Genomic DNA, 22,446 nt, shown 5'->3' with positions numbered 1-22,446 from the left:
CAAGTGTATTGTTGTTTATACATTTTTTATAAAGGGAAGTACACAGCAAAAGAATGACATGAAAATACACAGTTACAAAGTTCACAGTATATAAAGAAATAGATGTTGGGCAAATTGCAAGAAGTAGCCAGTCTTCCTGGTGCAAAATGTCGGTTCTTGGTTGTGGTAACAGGTACCTCCCTAACCTTGAACTACTATTACAGTTTGCTTGGAATTCTGGTGCTATTGTTGAAGCCCGGCTTGCCTGAAATTATAAGGGTTGGGGATATTGAGTAGACATCAGTTCTTACTCTCACATAACTCTCTAGATGCACTGTATACCTGTTTGGAAGAAGATATGATGTAAATCTTCGGCTTGTAGACTACCTCCAGAATTGACAAAAATTGGGCCCTTATTGGCCCACCCAAACGTAACCTTGGTCCACCCAGATGAAAATTCCTGGAACGGGGCCTGATGCAGCATATAGCTACATGCAATGCTATGTGTGTGTTTGGGGAGGGGGAGGGACTTTCACTCAGCCACATTCCATCTCCATGCAGCATTAATCTGGACAGCGTCGTTATCATGGTAGGTCTACATGCGGAAGCCACAGGACCATACAATCAACCCCCCACCACTAGTTAATTATAAGTCTGACATGTTCTGTGTGCAACATTCCCCTCTGATAGTGTGACTTGTTCTTTCAGTTTGGCATTTTACGCTTGAGTTGTGTGTCCAGTACATACTTGCCATTAGACCAGATTCAGACGGGAGACTCCCGAGCTTTGAAGCCATTGATGTGGATTGTTCTGAAGCTTGGTGGGCTTCTGGCTGCATGTATCCTATTTCTGTATGAATGATGCCACATGCAGGCCCTGCAGTGGAACCTATGGTTTTAAGGAACCCAGCTCTGGGATTGCCTCATATGTTGATCAGATCTCACAACAAGGGGGACTGATCAGCACCTCAGGTGTTGGCAGAAGAGTGCCAACCTAATATACGACAGGCCACTTTTCCTTTCCTGCACACTTCACGATTGTGACAGATGGGTCACAATTGTGGGGTAAGGGGTGGTCATCTGGGGGAGGGAGAGGTCCTAACATACAATACAACCACCTTGTGGTACTGCAAAATTTAGCGTGGAGTGTGGTCCTGCATCCTGTGTCAGGAGGATCTACATCTCAGTTGTTATCTGGCTAGCAGAAAATCTTTCTGGTAGACAGCCACCTCGTTGAGCAGAGTAGGTCAGTTTAGCTGAGCAGATGTCTGCTGGCGAACAGAAAGCGATGTCTCCATCCCAAGATGGCACATGACATTTTCGATCAGTAGGGACTCCCTCACTAGCTCTGTTCACCACTGTTGAGAAAACACAGTATCAAAGCTTCTGCGCACTGAAGTTTCCCCCAAAAAGGTCTTTGCGTGAAACTTTGTTTGCAGTGACTTTTGTTCCTGTCATTGCCGCTACAACCTCAAGTTCTTAAAGTCAGGATAAACTAGAAAGAAATGTTTCAAACATCCCCTAACTGGACCAGAAGAGTGGTACACAGAGAGCCTTAACATTTACCCTCCATTCCGACTACCACTTCTGGAAGACCTCCTGCCGAAGTAATGGGATTTGGCGGTCGCAAACGGCCCAATAGGGCCATTAGCGACCTCAAAAACTGTATGATTCATATGGCCCTAAGTCTTACTTTTCATTGTTGTACCCTGTGCTTGTGTCTGATGCCTCCAATTTGTAAGGTGCTGAGGACTTTCTAATGAAATTGTTGTAGGTTCTAACATGGGTAATATATTCTAGGTAACTTGTGGTTTGTCACATCCTGGGGCATTGTGGCCAATAATATAGGTATCAAAGGTGATCTCCCACCAAGACTTCCTACGAGCTGCCTGTGTATAGCATGGAATGAGTGGAAGCATTTTCTTAATTTTGCTGCTGCTCCTTCAAAACTTTAGCATTTGGAAGACAGCTTTGCAGACTGAGTGATGGCTTAGCTTGGTAACAATTGGACGTTTTACCTCTTTCTAGCAGTGAATATGGCGTTTGTGCCATTTATTGCGCTTCTTTCTTGTTTATTCTTTAGACTTGCCTGGTGTACACTTTTATTTTTATAGGCCCCACCTGCCAGTCTAAATAAATTCTATTTTTACCTCTGCTTTAATGTCCTCTATCCTCTCTTTGTAAACAGACTGCTGTGGGGACCCTTAGCAATGTGGAGCTTGAACAGTCTGAGACCCGGAAGGATCTGCTGGGCACCAGTGGCTTGGTGTTGCTGCTGCCGCCTTCTGTCACTTCAAAGGATCTGGCTGAAGAAGATGTTTACTGGCTGTCTGCACTCCTGCAGCTCAAGCAGTTATTGCAGGCCAAGCCATTCCACCCTGTTGTACCACTGGTTATACTCGTGCCCAACCAGGAAGACCCATCTTTGGACAGAGAGGAGGAGGTTGAGGAAGGTATGTTGCTAATCTGTAGAAACATAGGGAGCACTGAAAATGGGCACTCGCTGTAAAGTTTGCAAGGATATGTGGATACTTACTGAAGATTTGGAGGGAATGTGTTACACCTGTTGAAGGTAGGGGAACCCTAGCATTTTCTGAATTGAGCAAATATGGGCAGCATTGGAGTAGAGTTTCAGTGTTTGTGGGTATTTGGTATCCGAATATAACATGACCTTCTGGGTATGAAAAACTGCTAATGGAAATTTTAGGTATGTAGATATTTGCTCCAGATGTTAAGGGTACATTTGCAACGTCTGTGGTAACATAGAATTCACAATATGAAGTAATTTAAAGATATGCTGACACTTTCTGAAGTAGTGGATGTAGAAAAGTACCCTCTTTTTGGCATGGTTATCCCCACTTTTTGCCTGCTGGCAGTGGGCTTTGGCACACTTCACAATTGGCATACTGGTGCCTCCATATAAGTCCCTAGCATATGGTACTTAGGTATCCAGGGCATTGGGGCACCAGGGGTTCCCCATGGGCTGCAGCATGTATTGTGCCACCCATGGGAGCCCATGCACAATGTCTCTGCAGGCCTGCCATTGCAGCCTGCGTGAAAAGGGGAAATGCATCCCTTTCACTACAGGTCAGTGCACCAGGTCACTGTAAGTCACCCCTATGGCAGGCCCTCCTAGCCCAGATGGCAGGGTGCATGTACCTGTGTGCAAGGGCACCCCAGCATGAGTAAAGGTGCCCCCACGAACTCCAGCTCTTTTACACTGAACTTTGTAAGTGTAGGAGAGCTATTTTACCTGTTTACTGGACACAGGTCACACTACCTGTTTCCAGCTACATGATGGTAACTCCGAACCTCGGCATGTTTGGTATCAAACATACGGTTGCCAGTGTTGGTTGTATGATTCCATGCACTCTGGGGGCTCCTTAAAGTACCCCCAGCATTGCTCCTTCTATTCTTCTTGGGTTTTTTCAGGCAGCCCGCACTGCTGCCACCCCTTAGACAGGTTTCTGCCCTCCTGCTGCTTTAGCAGCTCAGGCAGAGGAAGGCAGAACAAAGGATTTCCTGAGGGAGAGGGAGGTAACTCCATCTCCCTTGGGAATAGGTGTTACATGGCTTAGGAGGGGTAGCCTCCCCAAGCCACGGGTATGATTTGAAGGGCACATGTGGTAGCCTCCTTGCATGAACTGGTTTGCACCAGTCCAGGGACCCCTGGCTCCTGCTCGGTTGCGAACCTGGACAATGGAAAGGGGAGTGGCCACTCCCCTGTCCATCACCAGGGGTGGTGCCTAGAGCTCCTTCAGGTGGCCACTTGATTCTGCCATCTTGAATCCAAGGTGGGTAGAGGCTTCTGGGAGCCTCTGAGTGGCCAGGTCAGGCAGGTGACGTCACAGCCCCCTCCTGATAAGTGGTCACCCTGCTAGGTGACCAATCCCCTTCCTGGGCTATTTAGGGTCTCCCTCTTGGGTCGGCCTTCAGATTCGACATGCAGGATTCCAGCAGGATTCCTCTGCATTGTTTACTTCATCTTCTGGGCACTGGGACGGCAACTGGACCCTCCAGGAACCGACAATCTGCAACTCCAGCGACGACTCCTCTCTGCATCATTGTTTCTCCGGCTGTTTCCAGCAACTGCAACATTTCCCCTGCTGTGCATCCTCTGAGGGTGACAAGTCTTCAGCCTGCTCAAGAAGTAAGAAGGAATCTCCCTTGAAGTGAAGGAGTCAATCCCCTGAATCCTCAGGCACCAACTGCAGCGACAACCAGCTGCGTGGATCTTCTCTCCTCCAGAGCTGCTGGATCCTGCATCACAGGTCTGGAGTGGTCCCCGTAGTCCTTTCTACCAGCTATCCAACTTGGGAGACGGTAAACCCTTTCCTCTCCTTGCAGCACAGTACCCCCGTGCACTGTAGCTCTTGCAGCTACCACGGCTTGTTTGTTCCTCCTCCAAGGGCTCTTCAGACTCTGTGTAGCCCTGGCCTCCAGCATCTCTTCTGTCTGCTGCTTCAGGGACATGGGACACTTCTTCAGGTGTGCTGAGTAGGCATCACTGAGACTGCTGTACCTGCTGCCCATGGGTCGCCTGTGGGGGGCTGCCTCCTCTTCTTGTGACTCTTCCAGCAGCTGAGGGTCACCTTGGACTACCTTGCTTGGGTCGAATCCCCTGGACCTTGCTGGGCCTTTTCAGTCTTGCAAACCTTCTTTTCCGTCTTCTGCATTTTTCAAGGCTTGTTGGTGGTTTTCCAACACCACTGACTTGACTACAACACAACCGCATCACTTTTGGAACTTCTCTTCTGCTCCTGTGCTGCACTGTTGACTTTATTCATCCACCGTCGACCTGGTCCTGCATTCACAGGAGGTTGGGTAATGGCTCCTAACACAGCCAGACACTCCAGCTCTGGACCTGGTCCCCTTCCTTTGCAGGTCCTCTTCTGTCAGGATCCACCTTTGGTTTCTTCCAGTCTTGTCTGGGTGTTGCACAGTCCTTTTCCAAAGTCCTCCTGTTGGTTTTGGGGGAAACCAGGTACTTAACTCTTCTCTTCTGGTCGCTGGGGGCACCCTGGTACTTTCCTTTTGGCATTCCTAGTTCATCCAGCTCCCCTCTACTGATCCTCCTTCCTAGGATGGGGGACTGACTTTCACATTCAATTTTTTTTAGTATATGGTTTGGCCGTCCCCATGGGCCCTCACTGTTTGCTATTGCTTTTACCAGTGCCTATTGCTTATTATGCTATTTCCGGATTGCCAATGTGTATATAATAGTGTGTTTACTTACCTCCAGTTGGGATATTGCCTATACAGTATTTTAGTATTTGCGCTACCATAATGAAGTACCTTTATTTTTTAAACACTGTGTGGTTCTTTCATGTGTGTAAGTGCTGTGTGACTATAGTGGAATTGCATAAGCTTTGCATGTCTCCTAGATAAGTCTTGGCTGCTCATCCACAGCTACCTTTAGAGAGCCCTTACTTCCTAGACACTGTCTACACTTCACTAATAGGAGATACCTGGACCTGGTATAAGGTGATAACACCATAGTTGCTCACCACACACCAAGCCAGCTTCCTACATTGGTGGTGCAGCCATGGTATAAGGCACTTCCAATTGCCTTACCACCACTTTCCACAGGAAAGACTAACACTAGCCGTTAGGCACTCACTGCACTTAGTTGTTAGGATTTTTAGTATTCGAAGTTTGGGAAGCTAGGGGTCTAGCATAGACCTTGCTCCAAACTTTTCTAGAAAGCCTAGTTGTTAGAGTAGGTAGGTACACCTACACCACTCTAGCAAGAATGTCTTCAGTGGAGCACAACTCTCAGGCCCCAGACTCTCACTATGAGCGTCTTACCTCCCAAGAGCTGAGGGAGATGTGTGCCACTTGAAAACTGAAGACAGGGAGAAATTCCAATAAGAGTCGGATTCTAGGGTTACTCCTCCAGGCTCACCAGGACAATGTAGGCAGCCAGTAGGAGGAAGAAGTAGAAACTGATCCTCCAGTCCAAGACAGGGTGGACTTAGGCTACATTCGGGAGGGTCAGGAGGAACCTGGGGTACACCACAGCCTGTTAGTAGCACTGCAGGTAGTGAGGGGGGGGGGGGCATATCAGTAGGCCCACCTTCATCCCTAGGGGGTTGGTTCGTAGAGTTTCTAGGAGGAGGGATAGATTGTCTTGTGTCAACACCCATGTCTCATTAGTATCTGAGGGGACCCACTGCTCCACCTCAGGGGAAGATTCCTTAGATAGGGAGCTTAGGAAACTGAGGTTGGAGGAGGCCAGGCTGAGGTTGCAGCAGCAACAAATCGCTGGCCCTAGATAGGAAGGCCGTGGCAGTGGAAAAGGAGAGGCCTGGTTTGGGGTTAGCACCCCATGGTGGCAGCAATCTTAGCTTTAGGGACACTAGAACCAGGGAGGACTACTATGATTCTAGGAACCTGACAGTAATGGCTTGTACCTTCTTAAAGTGGTGGGGCGAGTGAAGTGCCCCACCACTTTGGGGGAATAAAAAAAAAAGCCCCCCTCCCTCAAAAACCCAAACGTAAACCATCCCTCCGACCTAAAATAACACTATAACACAAACACTACACGTATGCACTACACAAGTACATAACATTACACACGTGCATTACACATAAAAAAAAACAAAAAAAAAGCGACTCACCCTTGAACGTTCTCCTCCGTGTGCTACTGCTTTCTGATGCTGGAAGAGTTCCTTTAACCAATCCAGGCGCTGCTTTCATTATGTTAACCAGTATGAATGGATTGGATGGAGTGTCCTGGCTAGACGCCCCTTCTGGCTTTGGAGGTCTATGTCTGGTCTCCACCCAGCTGTCTTTAAACAGCTGAGTGGAGAGCTTCAAAGTGTGCAGGTCAGTTTGGCCGGCGCATAGGAGCTGGCCAAAATGATATGCGCACTTTGGAGCGTCCCTGCCAGGCACTGCTCCAGTCCTCTGTTGCTGGCAGCAGAAAACACGCACAGCATGTTTCTGGGCTGGTGCCTGCTGCAGGGAAAAAATAAAATGGCAATGAAATCTTTTCATTGCCGTTCTATTTTTTTTCCTGCGCAGCTTGCAGTGGGCGGGGGAGGGGTGGTGATGCTCCCCCGCCCTCGAGAAGAAAACACCACTGGAACCTGAGCAAGATAGTCCCACCTTACAAGGTGGGAGATGACATCTACAAATGGGTCTGTAAAGTCCAGAAGGTCCCCTAAAGGCAGTGGGCAAGCAATCTTGTGGCTCCCCTTCTCTAACAAGGGCAGAGCCAAGCTCCTCACTGTCAGAGAGGAAGATGCAGACACCCATGCAGCTCTAAAAAGTGCACTGTTAGATGGTTTTGGTTTGACCACTGAACAATACAGGATCAAGTTCAGGGAAACCAAAAAGGAGTGCTCCCAAGATTGATTAGATTTTGTGGACTGTTCTGTGAAAGCTATGCAAGGCTAGTTGCATGGGAGCAAAGTGAGTGACTATCAGGGCTTATATAATTTGATTCCGAGAGAGCACATTTTTAATAAATGTTTATCTGATCAGCTGCATCATTACCTGGTGTATTCTAATCTGATCTCTCCACAAGAATTGGGAAAGAAGGCAGACATGTGGGTCTGCACCAGGGTGAGTAGGAAACCTCACTCAGGGCGTGACCACAAGAAAGAAGCGGGTAAGCATCAGGATATGGGTAGGGACAAAGATAAAACTAAAGTGCCTTCATCAGGCCCACAAAACTCATCTGGTGGTTGGAATAAATCATCTTCATCTTCCTCAGATTTTAAAAAGCCCTGGTGCTACATTTGTACAAACAAAGGCCATAGGGCAGGGGACAGCTCCTGTCCTAAGAAGGGCACCAAGCCCCCACCACCACTAACACCACGTCTACCTCTAGTGCCCCTAGCAATAACAGTAGTCAGTCCAAAAGTGTAGCTGGGTTCACTTTGGGGAATGTAGTGGGATCTGGGCTAGTCAGGGAGACCACTGAGACTGTTTTGGTCTCTGATGGGGCATTGACTTTGCCACCCTAGCTGTCTGTCCCCTTAACATGGATAAGTACAGGCAGCATCCGTTAATGGTGTTGATGCTGAAGCCTACAGGGACACAGGTGCCAGTGTCACTATGGTGACTGAAAAACTGGTGTTTCCTGATCAACACCTACTTGGTAACACTTTATGCCACCCCTTGGCAGTTATTCATTTCATCTGGGGGGTTACTGGCCCTAAAAAGGTTGTAGTGTCCTCTGATCTACCTGTAGAATGTCTGCTAGGTAATGACTTGGAGTCTTCAGCTTGGGCTGAAGTGGAATTGGAGGCCCATGCTGCAATGCTGGGCATTCCTGGGCATATCTTTGCCCTCAACAGAGCACAGGCAAAGAAACATAAAAACAGGGAGCCCTGGAGCCTGGAACAATGGCCCAGGAGGCTCTTAAACAAAAGAGCAGAAAGGGTGAAAAGGTATCCCCTCCTCCACCCTCCAGTGGGGATTCAACTCCTAAGGGAAAATAATCTACCCCTTGGGTGGAACCTACACCAGAGGAGCTCCAAGCTAACACAACTGAGCTCTTGGGTGCAGGGGGCCCACCAGGGAGGAACTCAGTAGGGAACAGAAAAACTGTCCCACACTGGAGAGCTTAAGGCAGCAAGCTGCAGCACAAGAGGCAGTGGCTATCAGTGGCACCCATAAGGTGTACTGGGACAACAGCCTCCTATACTCAGAAGCAAGAGACCTTAAACCTGCTGCACCAAGAGACTGGTTATCCCTCTGAAGTTTAGGGAATTCCTGTTAACTCTAGCACATGATATTCCCCTTGCTGGTCACTTGGAGCAAAGCACGACTTGAGACAGGCTTGTCTTCAATTTCACTGTCCCCATATGTCAGAAGACACCAAGGAATTTTGTTGCTCATGTGTCACTTGTCAAGCCAGTGGCAAGACAGATGGCACCACAAAGGCCCCTTTAATTCCACTATAGTGGTTGGGGTGCCCTTTGGGAGGGTTGGGGTGGATATTGTTGGCCCTCTGGACCCTCCAACAGCCTCTGGTAATAGATTTATATTGATGGTTTGGACCATGCCACCAGATATCCAGAGGCCATTTCTCTTAGGACCACTACAGCTCCTGCAGTGGCCAACGCCTTCCTGGTAATTTTCTCCAGGGTGGGTTTTCCTAAAGAGGTGGTATCAAACAGGGATGCAAACTTCATGTCTGCTTACCTTAAAGCCATGTGGAAGGAGTGTGGTGGAACTTATAAATTCACAACCCCTTACCATCCAGAAGCAAATGGACTAGTTGAGAGGTTTAATAAAACTCTCAAAGGCACGATAATGGGACTCTCTCAGATACTCAGAAGGAGGAAGGATGTCCTGTTACCTTGCCTCCTCTTTGCCTATAGGGAGGTTCCTCAGAAGGAAGTGGGCTACAGCTCCTTTGAACTTCTGTTTGGACACCCTTTTAAGGATCACCTTGCTCTTGTAAAAGAATGCTGGGAGCAACCTCTCAAGCCTCCAAAACAGGACATTGTGGACTATGTACTAGGCCTCAGATCTAGGATGATCTAGTACATGAAGAGGGCCTCCAAAAAACCTCCATGCCAGCCAGGAGTTGCAAAAACAATTGCATGACCAGAAGGCTGTGCTGACTGTCTACCAGCCAGGACAGAAACTGTGGGTCCTGGAAACTGTGGCTCTCAGGGCACTCTAAGACAAATGGAGTGGACCATACACTGTTGTGGAGAAAAAGGGTGAGGTCACCTACTTGGTTGACCTAGGCACTCAAAGAAGCCCCCACAGGGTGCTTCATGTGAACCACCTGAAACCCTACTATGACCGGTCTGACATCACCTTGCTCATGGCAACTGATAAGGGACAGGAAGAAGAGAATGGCCCTCTCTCTGACCTCTTCTCCCACAATACAGTCAATGGTTCAGTAGATGGGGTTGTGCTGGCAGACTGCCTCTGAGTCACAAAAAGATGACTGCAGAAACCTCCTGGGACAGTTCTCTGAACTGTTCTCCCTAACCCCTAGTCAAACCAAATAGTGTAAACACACCATTGACACAGGTGACAGCCTGCCTGCTAAAAGTAAAATTTACAGGCAGCCTGATCATGTCAGGGAGTGCATCAAATCTGAGTTGCAAAAGATGTTAGACCTGGAAGTTACTGGGGCCCTCTGACAGCCCCTGGGCTAGTCCTGTAGTCCTTGTCCCAAAACCACACTTCAAAAAGGTAAAAGAAGATGAGGTTTTGTGTGGATTGCAGGGGTCTCAATACTGTGACTAAAACAGATGCTCATCCTATCCCAAGGGCAGATGAGTTTATAGATACACTGTCTTCTGCCAAGTACCTGAGCACTTTTGACCGACTGCTGGCTACTGGCAGATTACGTTGTCAGAAGATGCCAAATCAAAAACAGCACTCTCCACTCCTAGTGGCCACTATCACTTCACAGTGATGCCTTTTGGACTAAAGAATGCCCCTGCCACATTCCAGAGGTTGGGGAACAAAGTTCTCCAAGGCCTGGAAAGCTTCAGTGCAGCTTATCTTGATGATATTGCTGTCTTTAGCTCCACCTGGGAGGACCCCCTTGGTAATGTATTTGAGGCCCTGCAGAAAGCAGGCCTCACCATCAAGGCCTCGAGAGCCAGTTAGTGCAGGGAAAAGGGGTTTATCTGGGCCACCTGGTAGGTGGAGGCCAGATTCAACCACTACAGGGCAAAATACAGACCATTCTGGATTGGACTGTCCCTACCACACATACCCAAGTCAGAGCCTCCCTAGGCCTGACAGGGTACTACAGGAGGTTTATTAAGACATATGGCTCCATTGCAGCCCCTTTAATTGATTTCACCTCTAAAAGGATGCCCAAGAAAGCTAGCTGCCAAAAAGCTTTAGATGACCTTAAACAGGACATGTGTTCTGCTCCTATTTTAAGAAGCCCTGACTACTCCAAGCAATTTATTGTGCAGACAGATACTTCTGAGGTACTGATAGGGGCAGTACTATCTTAGCTAAATGTAGAGGGCCAGGATCAACCTGTAACGTTCATTAGCAGAAGGTTGACCCCAAGCGAACAGTGTTGGTCAGCCGTAGAGACGGAGGCCTTTGCTGTGGTTTGGGCTTTGAAGAAGCTGAGGCCATACTTGTTTGGCACTCACTTCCTCGTTCAAACAGACCACAAGCCCCTCCTAGGGTTAAAACATATGAAAGGTGAAAATCCCAAACTTTTGAGGTGGTCCATATCCTTACGTGGAATGGACTACACAGTGGAACATAGACCTGGGAGTAACCACTCCAGTGCAGATGGACTCGCCAGATATTTCCACTTAGACAATGAAGACTCAACTGGACAAGGTCAACCTTATTGTCCTTAGTTTGGTGGGGGATTTGTGTAGGAAAGTACCCTCTTTTTGGCATTGTTACCATTTTTTGCCTGCTATCAGTATGCTTGGACTCTTTTCACTGGGATCCTGCTAACTAGGACCACAGTGATTGTGTTATCTCCTTCTCCACAAGCCCCTCTTATGGTTAAAACAAATGAAAGATGAAAACTCCAAACTTTTGAGGTCGTCCATATCCTTACAGGGAATGGACTGTACAGTGAAACATAAACCTGGGAGTAACCACCCCAGTGCAGATGGACTCTGCAGATATTTCCACTTGGACAAAGAAGCCTCAACTCGACAAGGTTAGCCTTATTGTCCTTCGTTTTGGGGGAGTGGTAGGAAAGTGCTCTTTTTGGCATGGTTACCCTCACTTTTTGCCTGCTGTCAGTGTGTTTTGACCGTGTTGACTCGGATCCTGCTAACCAGGACCCCAGTGACTGTGCTCTGCTCTCTCCCTCAAAACTTGGTTGCTTAGGACTTAGCACACCCCACAATTGACATAATGGTGCCCCCATATAGGTCTCTAGTATAAGGTGGTTAGGTACCCAGGGCATTGGTGCACCAGGGGTTCCCCAGGGGCTGCAGCATGTATTGTGCCACCCATGGGAGCCCATGCAAAATGTGTCTGCATGCCTGCCATTGCAGCCTGGGTGAAAAGGTGCGTGCACCCCTTTCACTAAAGGTAAGTGCACCAGGTCACTGTAAGTCACCCCTATGGTAGGCCCTCCTAGCCCAGAGGGCAGGGTGCAGGTACCTGTGTGTGAGGGCAACCCAGCATGAGCCGAGGTGCCCCTTCAAACTCCAGCTCCATTACACTGGACTTCGTAAGTGCAGGGAAGCTATATTACCCGTGTACTGGACACAGGTCACACTACCTGTGTCCAGCTACATAATGGTAACTCCGAACCTCGGCATGTTTTGTATCAAACATGTCAGAATCATACCCCAATACTGTTGCCATTATTGGTTGTATGAACCCATGCATTCTTGAGGCTCCTTAGAGGACTCCCAGCATTGCTCCTTCTAGTCGTATTAGGTGTTCTGGGCAGCCCGTTCTGCTGCCACCCCTCACATAGGTTTCTATCCTCCATCTGCTTGACCAGCTGCGGCACAAGAAGGCAGAACAAAGGATTTCCTGCGGGAGAGGGAGGTAATACCCTCTCTCTTGGAAATGGGTGTTACATGGCTAGGGAGGGGTAGCCTTCCCAAGCCACAGGTATGCTTTGAAGGGCACATTTGGTGCCCTCCTTGCATAAACCGGTTTGCACCAATCCAGGGACCCCTGGTCCCTGCTCTGCACAAAACAGGGGTGGTGCGCAGAGATCCTCCAGGTGGCCATTTGAGTCTTCCATCTTGAATCCAAGGTGGGTAGAGGTCCCACAGGAGCCTCTAAGTGGACAGGTCAGGCAGGTGATGTCACCTTGGATCCCCCTCCTTGGATTGAGTCTCCTGGACCTTGCTGGTCCTCTTCAGCCTTGCAAACCTTCTTTTCCGTCTTCTGTATTTGCCACGGCTTATTGGTGGTTTTCCAGCACCACTGACTGACTGCATCATGACCGGCGATGTGGGACATCACTTGCATCACTTTTGGAACTCCTCTTCTGCTCCTGTGCTGCACTGCTGACTTCATCAACCGTCGACCTAGTCCTGCATCCACAGAAGGGTGGGTAGTGGCTCTTGCCGCAGCCAGACACTCAAACTTGAACTGGACTTGGTCCCCTTCCTTTGTAGCTCTTCGTCTGTCAGGATCCACCTTTGGTATCTTCCAGTCTTGTCTGGGTCTTGCACAGTCCTTTTCCAGAGTCCTTCTGTTGGTTTTGGGGAAAACCTGGTACTTACCTCTTGGAGTTCCTAGTTCCTCCAGCTCCCCTCTATTGTTTCCCCTTCCTTGGGTGGGGGACAAACTTTCATATTCTACTTTTTTAGAATATGGTTTGACCCTCTGCCAGGGCCTTCTTTGTTTGCTATTGCTTTTACCAATGCCTATTGCTTACTATGATATTTCCTGATTGCTAATGTGTATATAATAATGTGTGTCCTTACATCCGGTTGGGGTGTTGCCTATTTTGTGTTACCATAGTAAAGTACCTTCATTTTTGTAACACTGTGTGGTTCTTTCTTGTGTGTAAGTGCTGTGTGACTATAGTGGAATAGCAAAAGCTTTGCATGTCTCCTAGAAAAGTGTTGGCAGCTCATCCACAGCTTCCTCTAGAGAGCCCGGTCTTCCTAGACACTGCCTACACTTCACAAATATTGGATACCTGGACCTGGTATAAGGTAATAACACCATATGTGCTCACCACACACCAGGCCAGCTTCCTACAGTGGACTCTGAAGATAGCTGTTGATGAGGCCTTCTGGGTGCTTGCTGTTGAGGTACCAGGTCTGTGGACACATAGGGGGTTATTCCAACTTTGGAGGAAGTGTTAATCTGTCCCAAAAGTGACGGAAAAGTGACGGATTTACCACCAGCCGTATTACGAGTCCATTATATCCTATGGAACTCGTAATACGGCTGGTGGTATATCCGTCACTTTACCGTCACTTTTGGGACGGATTAACACTCCTCCAAAGTTGGAATAACCCCCATACTGTGGGACCTAGTGTAATGGTGTGAGGGTGTTAGGCTTTTCTCTAGACGTTTAGCTTCAACGTGTAGTTGTTAAAAGCATGCTAAAACCTGTTAAGAGGCTAAAGGTAAGTTTGCTCTTTTCGAGTTGAACTGTATGTGGTTACTGAGTATTTGAAGGAGTATATGGATTTAGACCATAGAGGTAAGTAAATGCTTTGGGGAAAAATGGCAGTATGCATACACTTCTTTACCAGTGTGTGGTATGTTTGTGCTTTCTGTAAGGGATTGAAGACATGTTTGCACTTCCTTTTATGGACAGTACATGGGCCCCTTGAGGGAGGGCTTGTTCATTCTTGATCTAGAACTTCGGGTACATGGCATTTGCTTTGGATGCCCATGGTATGTGGGTAGTTGCAATTGAGGTGGAAGGTTTGTGCTCACATGGTGTGGAAATGGGCACGTCTTGCAGAACTGAAGTGCTTTAGAAGTGTTTATTTTGTGAGACCTGTTGCAGGGTGTGGTTTCTGAGCCCAGACTCTACGTAATATTATGTTAGGGTTGATTGCACTCCTTGTCTTTGTCCATGTCAGCAGAGGAAGTGATTTTCTTAAATCTTTTCAGCCCAATTAGTCCAAAGACTTTTCTACCTAGTTATAGTCTGGGCTTTGAGTGCAATTCATTTTCAAGCATCTGACTCCTCTAAAGAGAGACACTAATAACAATCAAGTACCTAGAAAAGCAGTTTTGACACACAACTGAGTATTTTAATAGATCAACTCACATTCTTTACATGAGAACAACAGCTACATAAGACCATTGACTCCATCTTTCGTCTGCAAATTTACAGAACAGTTAATTTATAATCACCTGTGCTCAGGTGCTTTAATATGAAAGTTCCAGAGAAACTACTGTCCACAAAAAATCTTTCCTTGAGAGTAACTGTAAACATAGAAATACATCTAGAGATTTTGCTAATAAGCTAAGATCCAGTAATGATTCTACATACTCTGCTTTTAAGTCTGAACACCAGCAAAGGTGTGATCAGTGTACAGTATACTCTCAGAAACTAGTAAAAATGCAATGAGTGATGTGGCTGGTGGTAATGCCATAAAGATGTGCATCCAGGAGCTCCGACCCCCTGGCCCAAAATCCTTACTGATATCTGTATGAAATTCACACATCTGTATCTTTAGGACTACCTGGACAGCAAGGCAGCCTACAAGGTTCATCGTATAAAGCATAGTCTGTGCTTGAAATTGACCTCCTGTGCAGACTGCAGTGTCCACTTATAAGGTGGTATACAAGCAGATCAGTGCTCAAAGTAGACAAGCTGCGGCAGAGTGGTGAGCTAGCTGAGGGGCATTAAGAGGAGAGGGTCCCCCCCTGCAGCCAGTGGGTCAGCGTCTACACCTGCTGGAGATGACACACACATCCCAGACTTAAGGCTGGGAAGGGCACAGCCCAGAGAGAGTGCTGCAGCGCCTGCAGCCAGTGGCTGAGATTGTGGGGAAATGTTGGGGGTGCAAGACAAACGCAACAGGAGTGTGAACTGAGTGCCTCCCTCCCCCCCTGCCTAAAGTGTGAGCTTCCATAACAGTGGATTGGTACCAGCGTGGCCAACAGACCAATGGCGCTACTATTGGAAGAAGGGGGGAGTGCAGTCCTGCTCCCCATGGTACAACTGCACTTGGGAGCCATCGGGGACATTAAAATTCATTGGTGTGGCATGTGATGTGGCTTCATATACCTGACAACTAGATCAGTGGCAGAGCGGCATTTATCACCTTAACAGACGCAATGGTGAAGCATAAACTTCCCAAGCCAACATCCACACAGATTAATCTGGATGAATACGCAAGGGTGGTGGCGCCCATGGTGATGGATGAACAAGCTGCAGGCTTGCAGACCTGAAGACACTATGTTACAGGATGCAATAAAGGAAATTTAGGAGATATTGAATTCTCTGGAACCAAAGGTGGACAGGGTGGCTGTGGACCTGAGCCTGGTGTGCAGAGATCTGTGGAAGGTAACAGACAGGGTCCCACAGGTGAAAAAAAACAAGTGGAGGAGACATACCACGAGGTGAGAGACCTGCTCAAGGGCGTGGAACAGCTAGTCCAATGGACGACAGCACTGGAGGATTGAGCGGACAATACTATTGTGCTCTCTTGCAGGAACCATATACCACTGGTGGGTCTGCTGGAGAATGGGAGTGCCTGGAGCTCTAACTGGAGCACTGGATCCCTACAGAAATGAAACAAGAACTATCCATTTTTTCTCAATTGAATGGGTGCATAGGATGCCAGCGACACCGCCTTCTCCTAGGTGCCACCAATGACATCATATTTAGGCTCCTCGGTTATGGAGATAGGGGTGCCGTTCTGCTGGAGGCGAGATACAGCAAAGACATCCGCATTGGACACGCCCCAGTGCTGTTGTTCCCAGACAACACGATACAGGTACAAAAAATGTCATGCTTTTGAAAGCATGAAAGAAAGGTGCAGATACTGGAGTCTGAAATATGATGTTTTTCACAGCGGGGCTAAAGGTACTACGTGGCAACGAGTCACATTTCTTTTACAAAACCACAATGAGTATGGAACTGTCTGGAAACGCTGAACGCACACGGAGCTGTATGGTGGAATCGCATGATGGTTGAACAGAACAAAGAAGGGAGAACAGCACAATGATCACCTAATCCAGTGTCCAAGATGAAACATAATAAAGAAGGAAGACCATTTGGGGTACGGGGGTTGGGTGGGCAAGGCCAGCAGGCATTTAACAGACGATCTCTAATCCGCGCACCCCAGTGAGTGTAAACTACAGGACCAACAACACAGGACCCCTTCAACCAAGGGAGCCTGAGCATGGTGGGTCGGGGAAAGAAGGAAACCTGTATGTATGTTCTACAGTTTTTTACATTTGTTGGACTTTAGCCTCTCAGTCTGTGCAGCAGAGATTGGATATGGTGTACCTGGAGGGTTACACTGATCAAGATTGTCTGGGCTTGCACATAGGAGCCAGGGTGAGACACAGTTAATGGTTAATGTTCTAACACTATACATGTCAATGCACCATAGGGCAAATGGTACAGGAAAGAGGGTTCCGGGAGGAGGGTATCGTCCCAAAGCCGTATAGAACACGAATGGCTGATATCATACAAATGGTTGCTTTAAAAAAACAACCGAGGTATGAACAACTACACTAAGTGAGTGACGGTGGGACCAAACTTGCACAAATGGGGAGTAAAGTTAGCATGCCTACAGGAGACATATCTGCTCCCAAGTGAAGCGGAGAAGGTCTGCAAAAAAGTATTATGCTAGCTACAGCTCATATGCCAGGGGAGAGGAGATTTGGCTAGCACCAAAAGTCCAGTATGAAGTCATGGTCCTGCAGACAGACACTGAGGGAAGGCATGTAATATTGAATGGCCACCTTAACGGACACCCTTTGACAATAGTCTTTATTCTTAATGGTCATTCTTGAAGAACTTATTGCATGGCTATTTTCATGAACATTTGGCAGACTTTTCGGCATTTTATGAGTAGAGTAAGAACCTATTATGTGACTTGTTTTCATGATCACCATATCTTTGTTAAAATTCACCCATGTATATTGTTAAATTTATGTTTATAATACTTTTTAACACATTATCATTGTGATTTTGAGACTTTTTGCAAAGATTTTAATTAATCATGCAATATATTTCTGAAATTACTTACTTAAATAGTCTGACTGCATGCCCCAACATAGATGACCAGTCCTATTATAGGGCAGTTAAACGGCTGGTGCAGCACTATTCGGGTGACGCATGCTGTGGATGGGTTACTTTAATTGTGTTGAATGGCTAACTGGACAGGCTCCTGCTTTACTAACAAGGCATGAGAAAAATACAAGAAAGAGCTGTGTCTCAAATGTACATGCTAGATGTGTGAGGCGTACATTATCCACACTTACAGGAATTATTTCACTACACACAGGCAACAAGTACATAGTCCAGAGCAGATTTGGTCCTCTTATATCGCTCGAGCAACCCATCTCCTTACAGACATAAATTATAGAAGCAGAGTACTTTCTGACCATTCTCCACTCCATATTAAATACGGAGTCAAGGTACAGGGCAGTGATGCTTACCAGGGGACTCCTGGTCTGAATATTATGAGAGCCAGTGTTCCAGCAGGAAATGCAGGGCGCCATTAATTTCAGTTTTATGCAAAATGCAAACACCACAGGCACACTTGCAATAGAATGGGATGCCATAAAAGTGGTAGTTTGTGGTATGGTTACGGCTGATATTTACTCAAGGAAAAAGGGGCTAGATGAGCAAATTGCTGCAGCTGAAAGGCAGCTTGCAGAGAACCAAGCATATAAGCTTAGGGCAGTGGCAGCTTTGCGACTGACACAACTTACGGACAATCACACTTGAGAAAACACTAGAAAGAGAGCAGCTGAAACATGTAGAATGTAGACCATTACAGCATAGGAAAGGGGACAGGGCAGGCAAACTAAGAGCCTGGCTGCTCAAGAGAGAAGGGAGAGCACCAGCAACCATAACAACAATACGGTACAAAACTGGATCCATGGTGCACACACAGGAGAAAATCAATAATGCATTTCTAGCCTAGTACAAATACCTTTACACTCAAACCCTCCCCTACCTGTAATGGCACAATGTACCTTTTATAAAGTGTTGCACGCAGCCTATCTGTCCGGTGTCACACGGGATCAGAAACTTTTAGCTACAAGAATCCATAAACTGCAGGAAATTAAAGAGGCTATAAAAGAACTAAATAGATTCAAAACACCCAACCCAGATGAATTGCCAGTGGAGTGGTATCAAATGCTTACTATAATTCAGGTGTACCAGGAAGCATTAGATATTTGAGAGCTGCCCATGTCCATGGAGGAGGCTGCTATCATCCACCTTCTGAAATCAGGTAGAGACCCACATGTTTGCAAATCGTATCACACACTATCCATGCTAAACATTGATAATAAAATATTGGGGAACGTTCTTACCGCACCCTTGAACCTGATAATGGGGATACAGGTACATCCAGACTAAAATGGTTTTATTCCAGGTAGACAGACAGCTTTAAATATCCGACACTTGGCCAGTGTATTCTGGGCGGTAGAGAGAGCGGATCAGGCAATGGTAATTGTGTCACTTGACACTGAAAAGGCATTCAATATGGTCACATGGCACTACCTGTTTGACACGTACAGTGTTGAACTTCAGACCCAAGTTCCTAAGGACAGACTCCCTGCTGTATTCGAGACCATTGGCAGGGGTCCGCACTAATAATATGATCACAGAGGAGTAAGGGTTGGGCAGAGGAACTCAACAGAACTGCTCATTGTAACCCCTGTTGTTCACACTCACTATTGAGCCCTTGGAAAGCGGGCTGTGCAGTGCCCTTGATGACTGGGCAGTGCATACATAGGATTGCAGACATGTGGTGTCATGACCTGCAGTTGATCTGTTGGTCTATTTGACCAACCCTGGGGTATTTTGAATATCTTACTTGATGAGCTGGGCGAGTTTGGACAGCAGTCAAGCCTCCAAATTAACAAGCAGAAATGTGTGATATCCAGGTACACTTTTAGGAGCCATACAAAATAGACTAGACTATGGGATATCCCTACCTCTATCTGTGGCAGGTAGAATAGCCATAGCAAAAATGGTGGTGCTCCCTAAAGGCGTGTATACGTTTCAGTGTAGTATTTTACTGATTCCCCCCACCCATAACATACTGACAAAGCTTAAATAGACACTAATTATTCTTACATGGGGGGTGGGGGGCAGAGTTAAAATGAAGACATTGCAGTGCAGATATGAGCAGGGCAGACTCTGAAATCCTGACTTGGAAGCATACTAACAGACCTCGCAACTACAATTCATGGCAGGCCAGTAGAGATAACTGCATAGATAGGACTGTACTCACAGGATCCAAAAACCACTTGGAGCGTACACGGGCCATATATAGAAAAAGAGGCACACCAGTGCCACTCAAAAGGATTCCGAGACTATCCCTATATCCCTGGGACTCTTTCAGCGCATGCTGGAGTTGTGCCTTCCCTTACTTTTGGCGAATGGCACTATGGGACCTCCACAAGTTTCAGCATTTAGACAAGGAACTGAATTTGAGGTGCTGGACAGTGGGGTTCTGCCGAAAAACGGGCAACCTATACACTGACGGATAGATACTTGCATGGAAGCAAGCACAGAACCTCTTTCAGGTGAGAACGTGCAATTCATACATTACTGGGCACTGCGCCAGACAACCCAAACCTTATGGGTCGCTAGAGACTTCGAGCCATGCATCTCCATGACTTTGCCGTTGCTGACACAGATGGATGGAGTCACAGGAGTGAACACATTTATAGTAAGCGATCTGGGCAGACACTGTTGTGCCTGTTTTGCACATCCGGCAAAAATGGGTGCTATCTGCAATGTGCAGTTTCGGGATATGCAATGGAAAGATTCACTCAGGCTTATTAAAACTGCATCCAGTTGCTGCTTATTTCCAATTATACAGATCTGATAGAGACAGCTAGCCACAGATTCCTTGCCTTGGAATTCTCCCCAGACACCAGATTGGATCTGGAAAAACCTTTCAGCAGTACCTCTGCGCATTGGTAGAGGGTGGCTTGCGACTCCCTATCGACATCATTCACCGGATATGACATAGACAGAGTCCATATAATCCCTTCTCGGACACACTGATGTCAGTTTCTTCTTTTCCAGGCTACAGTGCAGATCCAGAGAAGCGGTTCTCTGACCATTTTGTCCTCCCTCTTCTGACGATTCAGCAAGATGGAGCAGTGTGTATGCCTTCTGGCTTTAAACCCTGTGGGTCCTGTGCTTGACAAATGTTGGTCACAGACCCCCATTCTGTCTGTATGTGGTACTTAGGTGCCCATCACAACACCGAAGATTGTGACGCCTGTCAACATTTGAGGCCAAAAGCGTTAAGGAAGAGCTGGATAAAGCTCCTGGTGGTGCAGCTGTCGCAGTCTTCTCAGGACTCCCATAGTCGTTCGCCTGTGGCTCCGTCCATGTCTCAAGGTAAGAGTTCTCTGCGGTCGAAGTAGCGTCCTCCTCTGCCTTCACTGCCCCCATGCCGCTCCTCCTGTTCTTCTGAGGATGAGTCTACATAGGAGTCGGCCCCACATCTCCTGGATTTTCCTGGTGTCGGTGCGACTCCAGGCTTCTGTATAGCTGGTTCTTTCTTATTGTGAGGCTCTTTATGATATCCTCCCGGCGGTGTGGGCCCACGCAGTATCTGTCCCCCCTGTGTGGGCGCTCTGTTTTACATCGACACGGACTAGCCCAGAAGGATCCATCTTGCCTCCGTCGACATCTGACTACTCAAAGCTTTGTGGTGCAAACTGTTTTAGCTGCACAAAATCTTATGCATGTTTCTCATGTTCCACCAGAGCGAGAAGCCAGGCAGCTGGACGCATCTGGTAGGCGGATTGTAGCGTAATCTAGCTCTGCCATGTGTTCAATCAACACTTCTTGTGTCCTTGCTCGCTTCTCCCAGGTTTTGTGGGACTCAGTGGAGCGCATTTTGTCTTATCTCTCTGAGGAGGCTAGAAATGTTCTAGCTCCCTTAGTATGGGATGGTCAGCAAGCTGCCAAGCTCAATTACAGATGTGGTATGGATACAGCTGATTCTATTGAAAGTGTTATGGCCTCACCCGTGGCTCTGCATCGGTGTGCATGCTTGCATCACTCCAAGTTTTTGGAAGCTGTGCAGTCATCTTTACTTGACATGCCTTTCGATGGCACCTCACTTTTTGGTGAGCATGGCGATTCAGCTTTACTCTGCTTTAGAGACACTCATTGTAGCCCTCGGTCTTAAAGCCTCCTGGTGGTACAGGGTCCTCCTCTGTATTGGTTTCCTTCCGTTGTTCAGGGGCAGTTTTTATTCCCCTGTTGCTTTTTTCTACTGCCTTTATGGGCAGTGTGCTGCTTGCTTCCAGTGTGACACCGGCTGTGGTGTTCTTGCTCCTCGCAGGTGTTTTTTCTTATTATATTCCAACTGCCTAGTGCCCTAGTTAGTGTTCCTGCGTCTGCAGGAGTGCGTTCTTTTTCTACTTGTCATGGACATATCCTGTTATTTCTAATGACTCTGTTTTGGTCTCATTCCTCTTAGGGAGGGGTTTTCTGTTGTCTCTGCTTATGGGCGTTTCACCTAAGCGATTTGCAGACTATGGAGTTCTTCCTTGTGTGAGAGTCGTTTTCAGTTTCCTGCTCTTGAGAGCAATTGCTGTAGGCTTTTGGCTATCTTTTTATGTTGGCTGTTTCCTATGGGGACCTTCTTAGATGCTTCTTTAGGGAGTAGTACCTCTATAGTTCCTTGCATAATTAAGGACTCTACTGGTACGTTCAGTCTTCCCCCAATTTCTTTGAGGGGCCCACCTCTGTTTTAGGTCCTGTCCTTTCCCATTGGGTAACAGGATGTGTTGTGCTTTCAAATTCATGGTACATCTTCCATTAGAAGTGTCCATTTTTATTCCTTATTATTATGTCCTATCTGGTTTTCTACTATACAGAGGGCACACT

General features: G+C 47.3%; 1 protein-coding gene across 1 annotated transcript in view; it reads left to right on the top strand.

The window, feature by feature from the left end:
- MCM3AP (minichromosome maintenance complex component 3 associated protein) overlaps positions 1-22,446 on the top strand; it is a 619,735-nt gene that overhangs the window by 415,759 nt on the left and 181,530 nt on the right. The window contains exon 22 of the mRNA XM_069225490.1: positions 2,167-2,431. Coding sequence (XP_069081591.1) covers positions 2,167-2,431 — 265 coding nt within the window. The remainder of the gene's footprint in view (positions 1-2,166; positions 2,432-22,446) is intronic.

Source organism: Pleurodeles waltl, chromosome 3_1 (genome assembly GCF_031143425.1).
Source record: "Pleurodeles waltl isolate 20211129_DDA chromosome 3_1, aPleWal1.hap1.20221129, whole genome shotgun sequence".
NCBI lineage: Eukaryota > Metazoa > Chordata > Amphibia > Caudata > Salamandridae > Pleurodeles > Pleurodeles waltl.
This window is presented reverse-complemented; position numbering and strand designations above follow the sequence as displayed.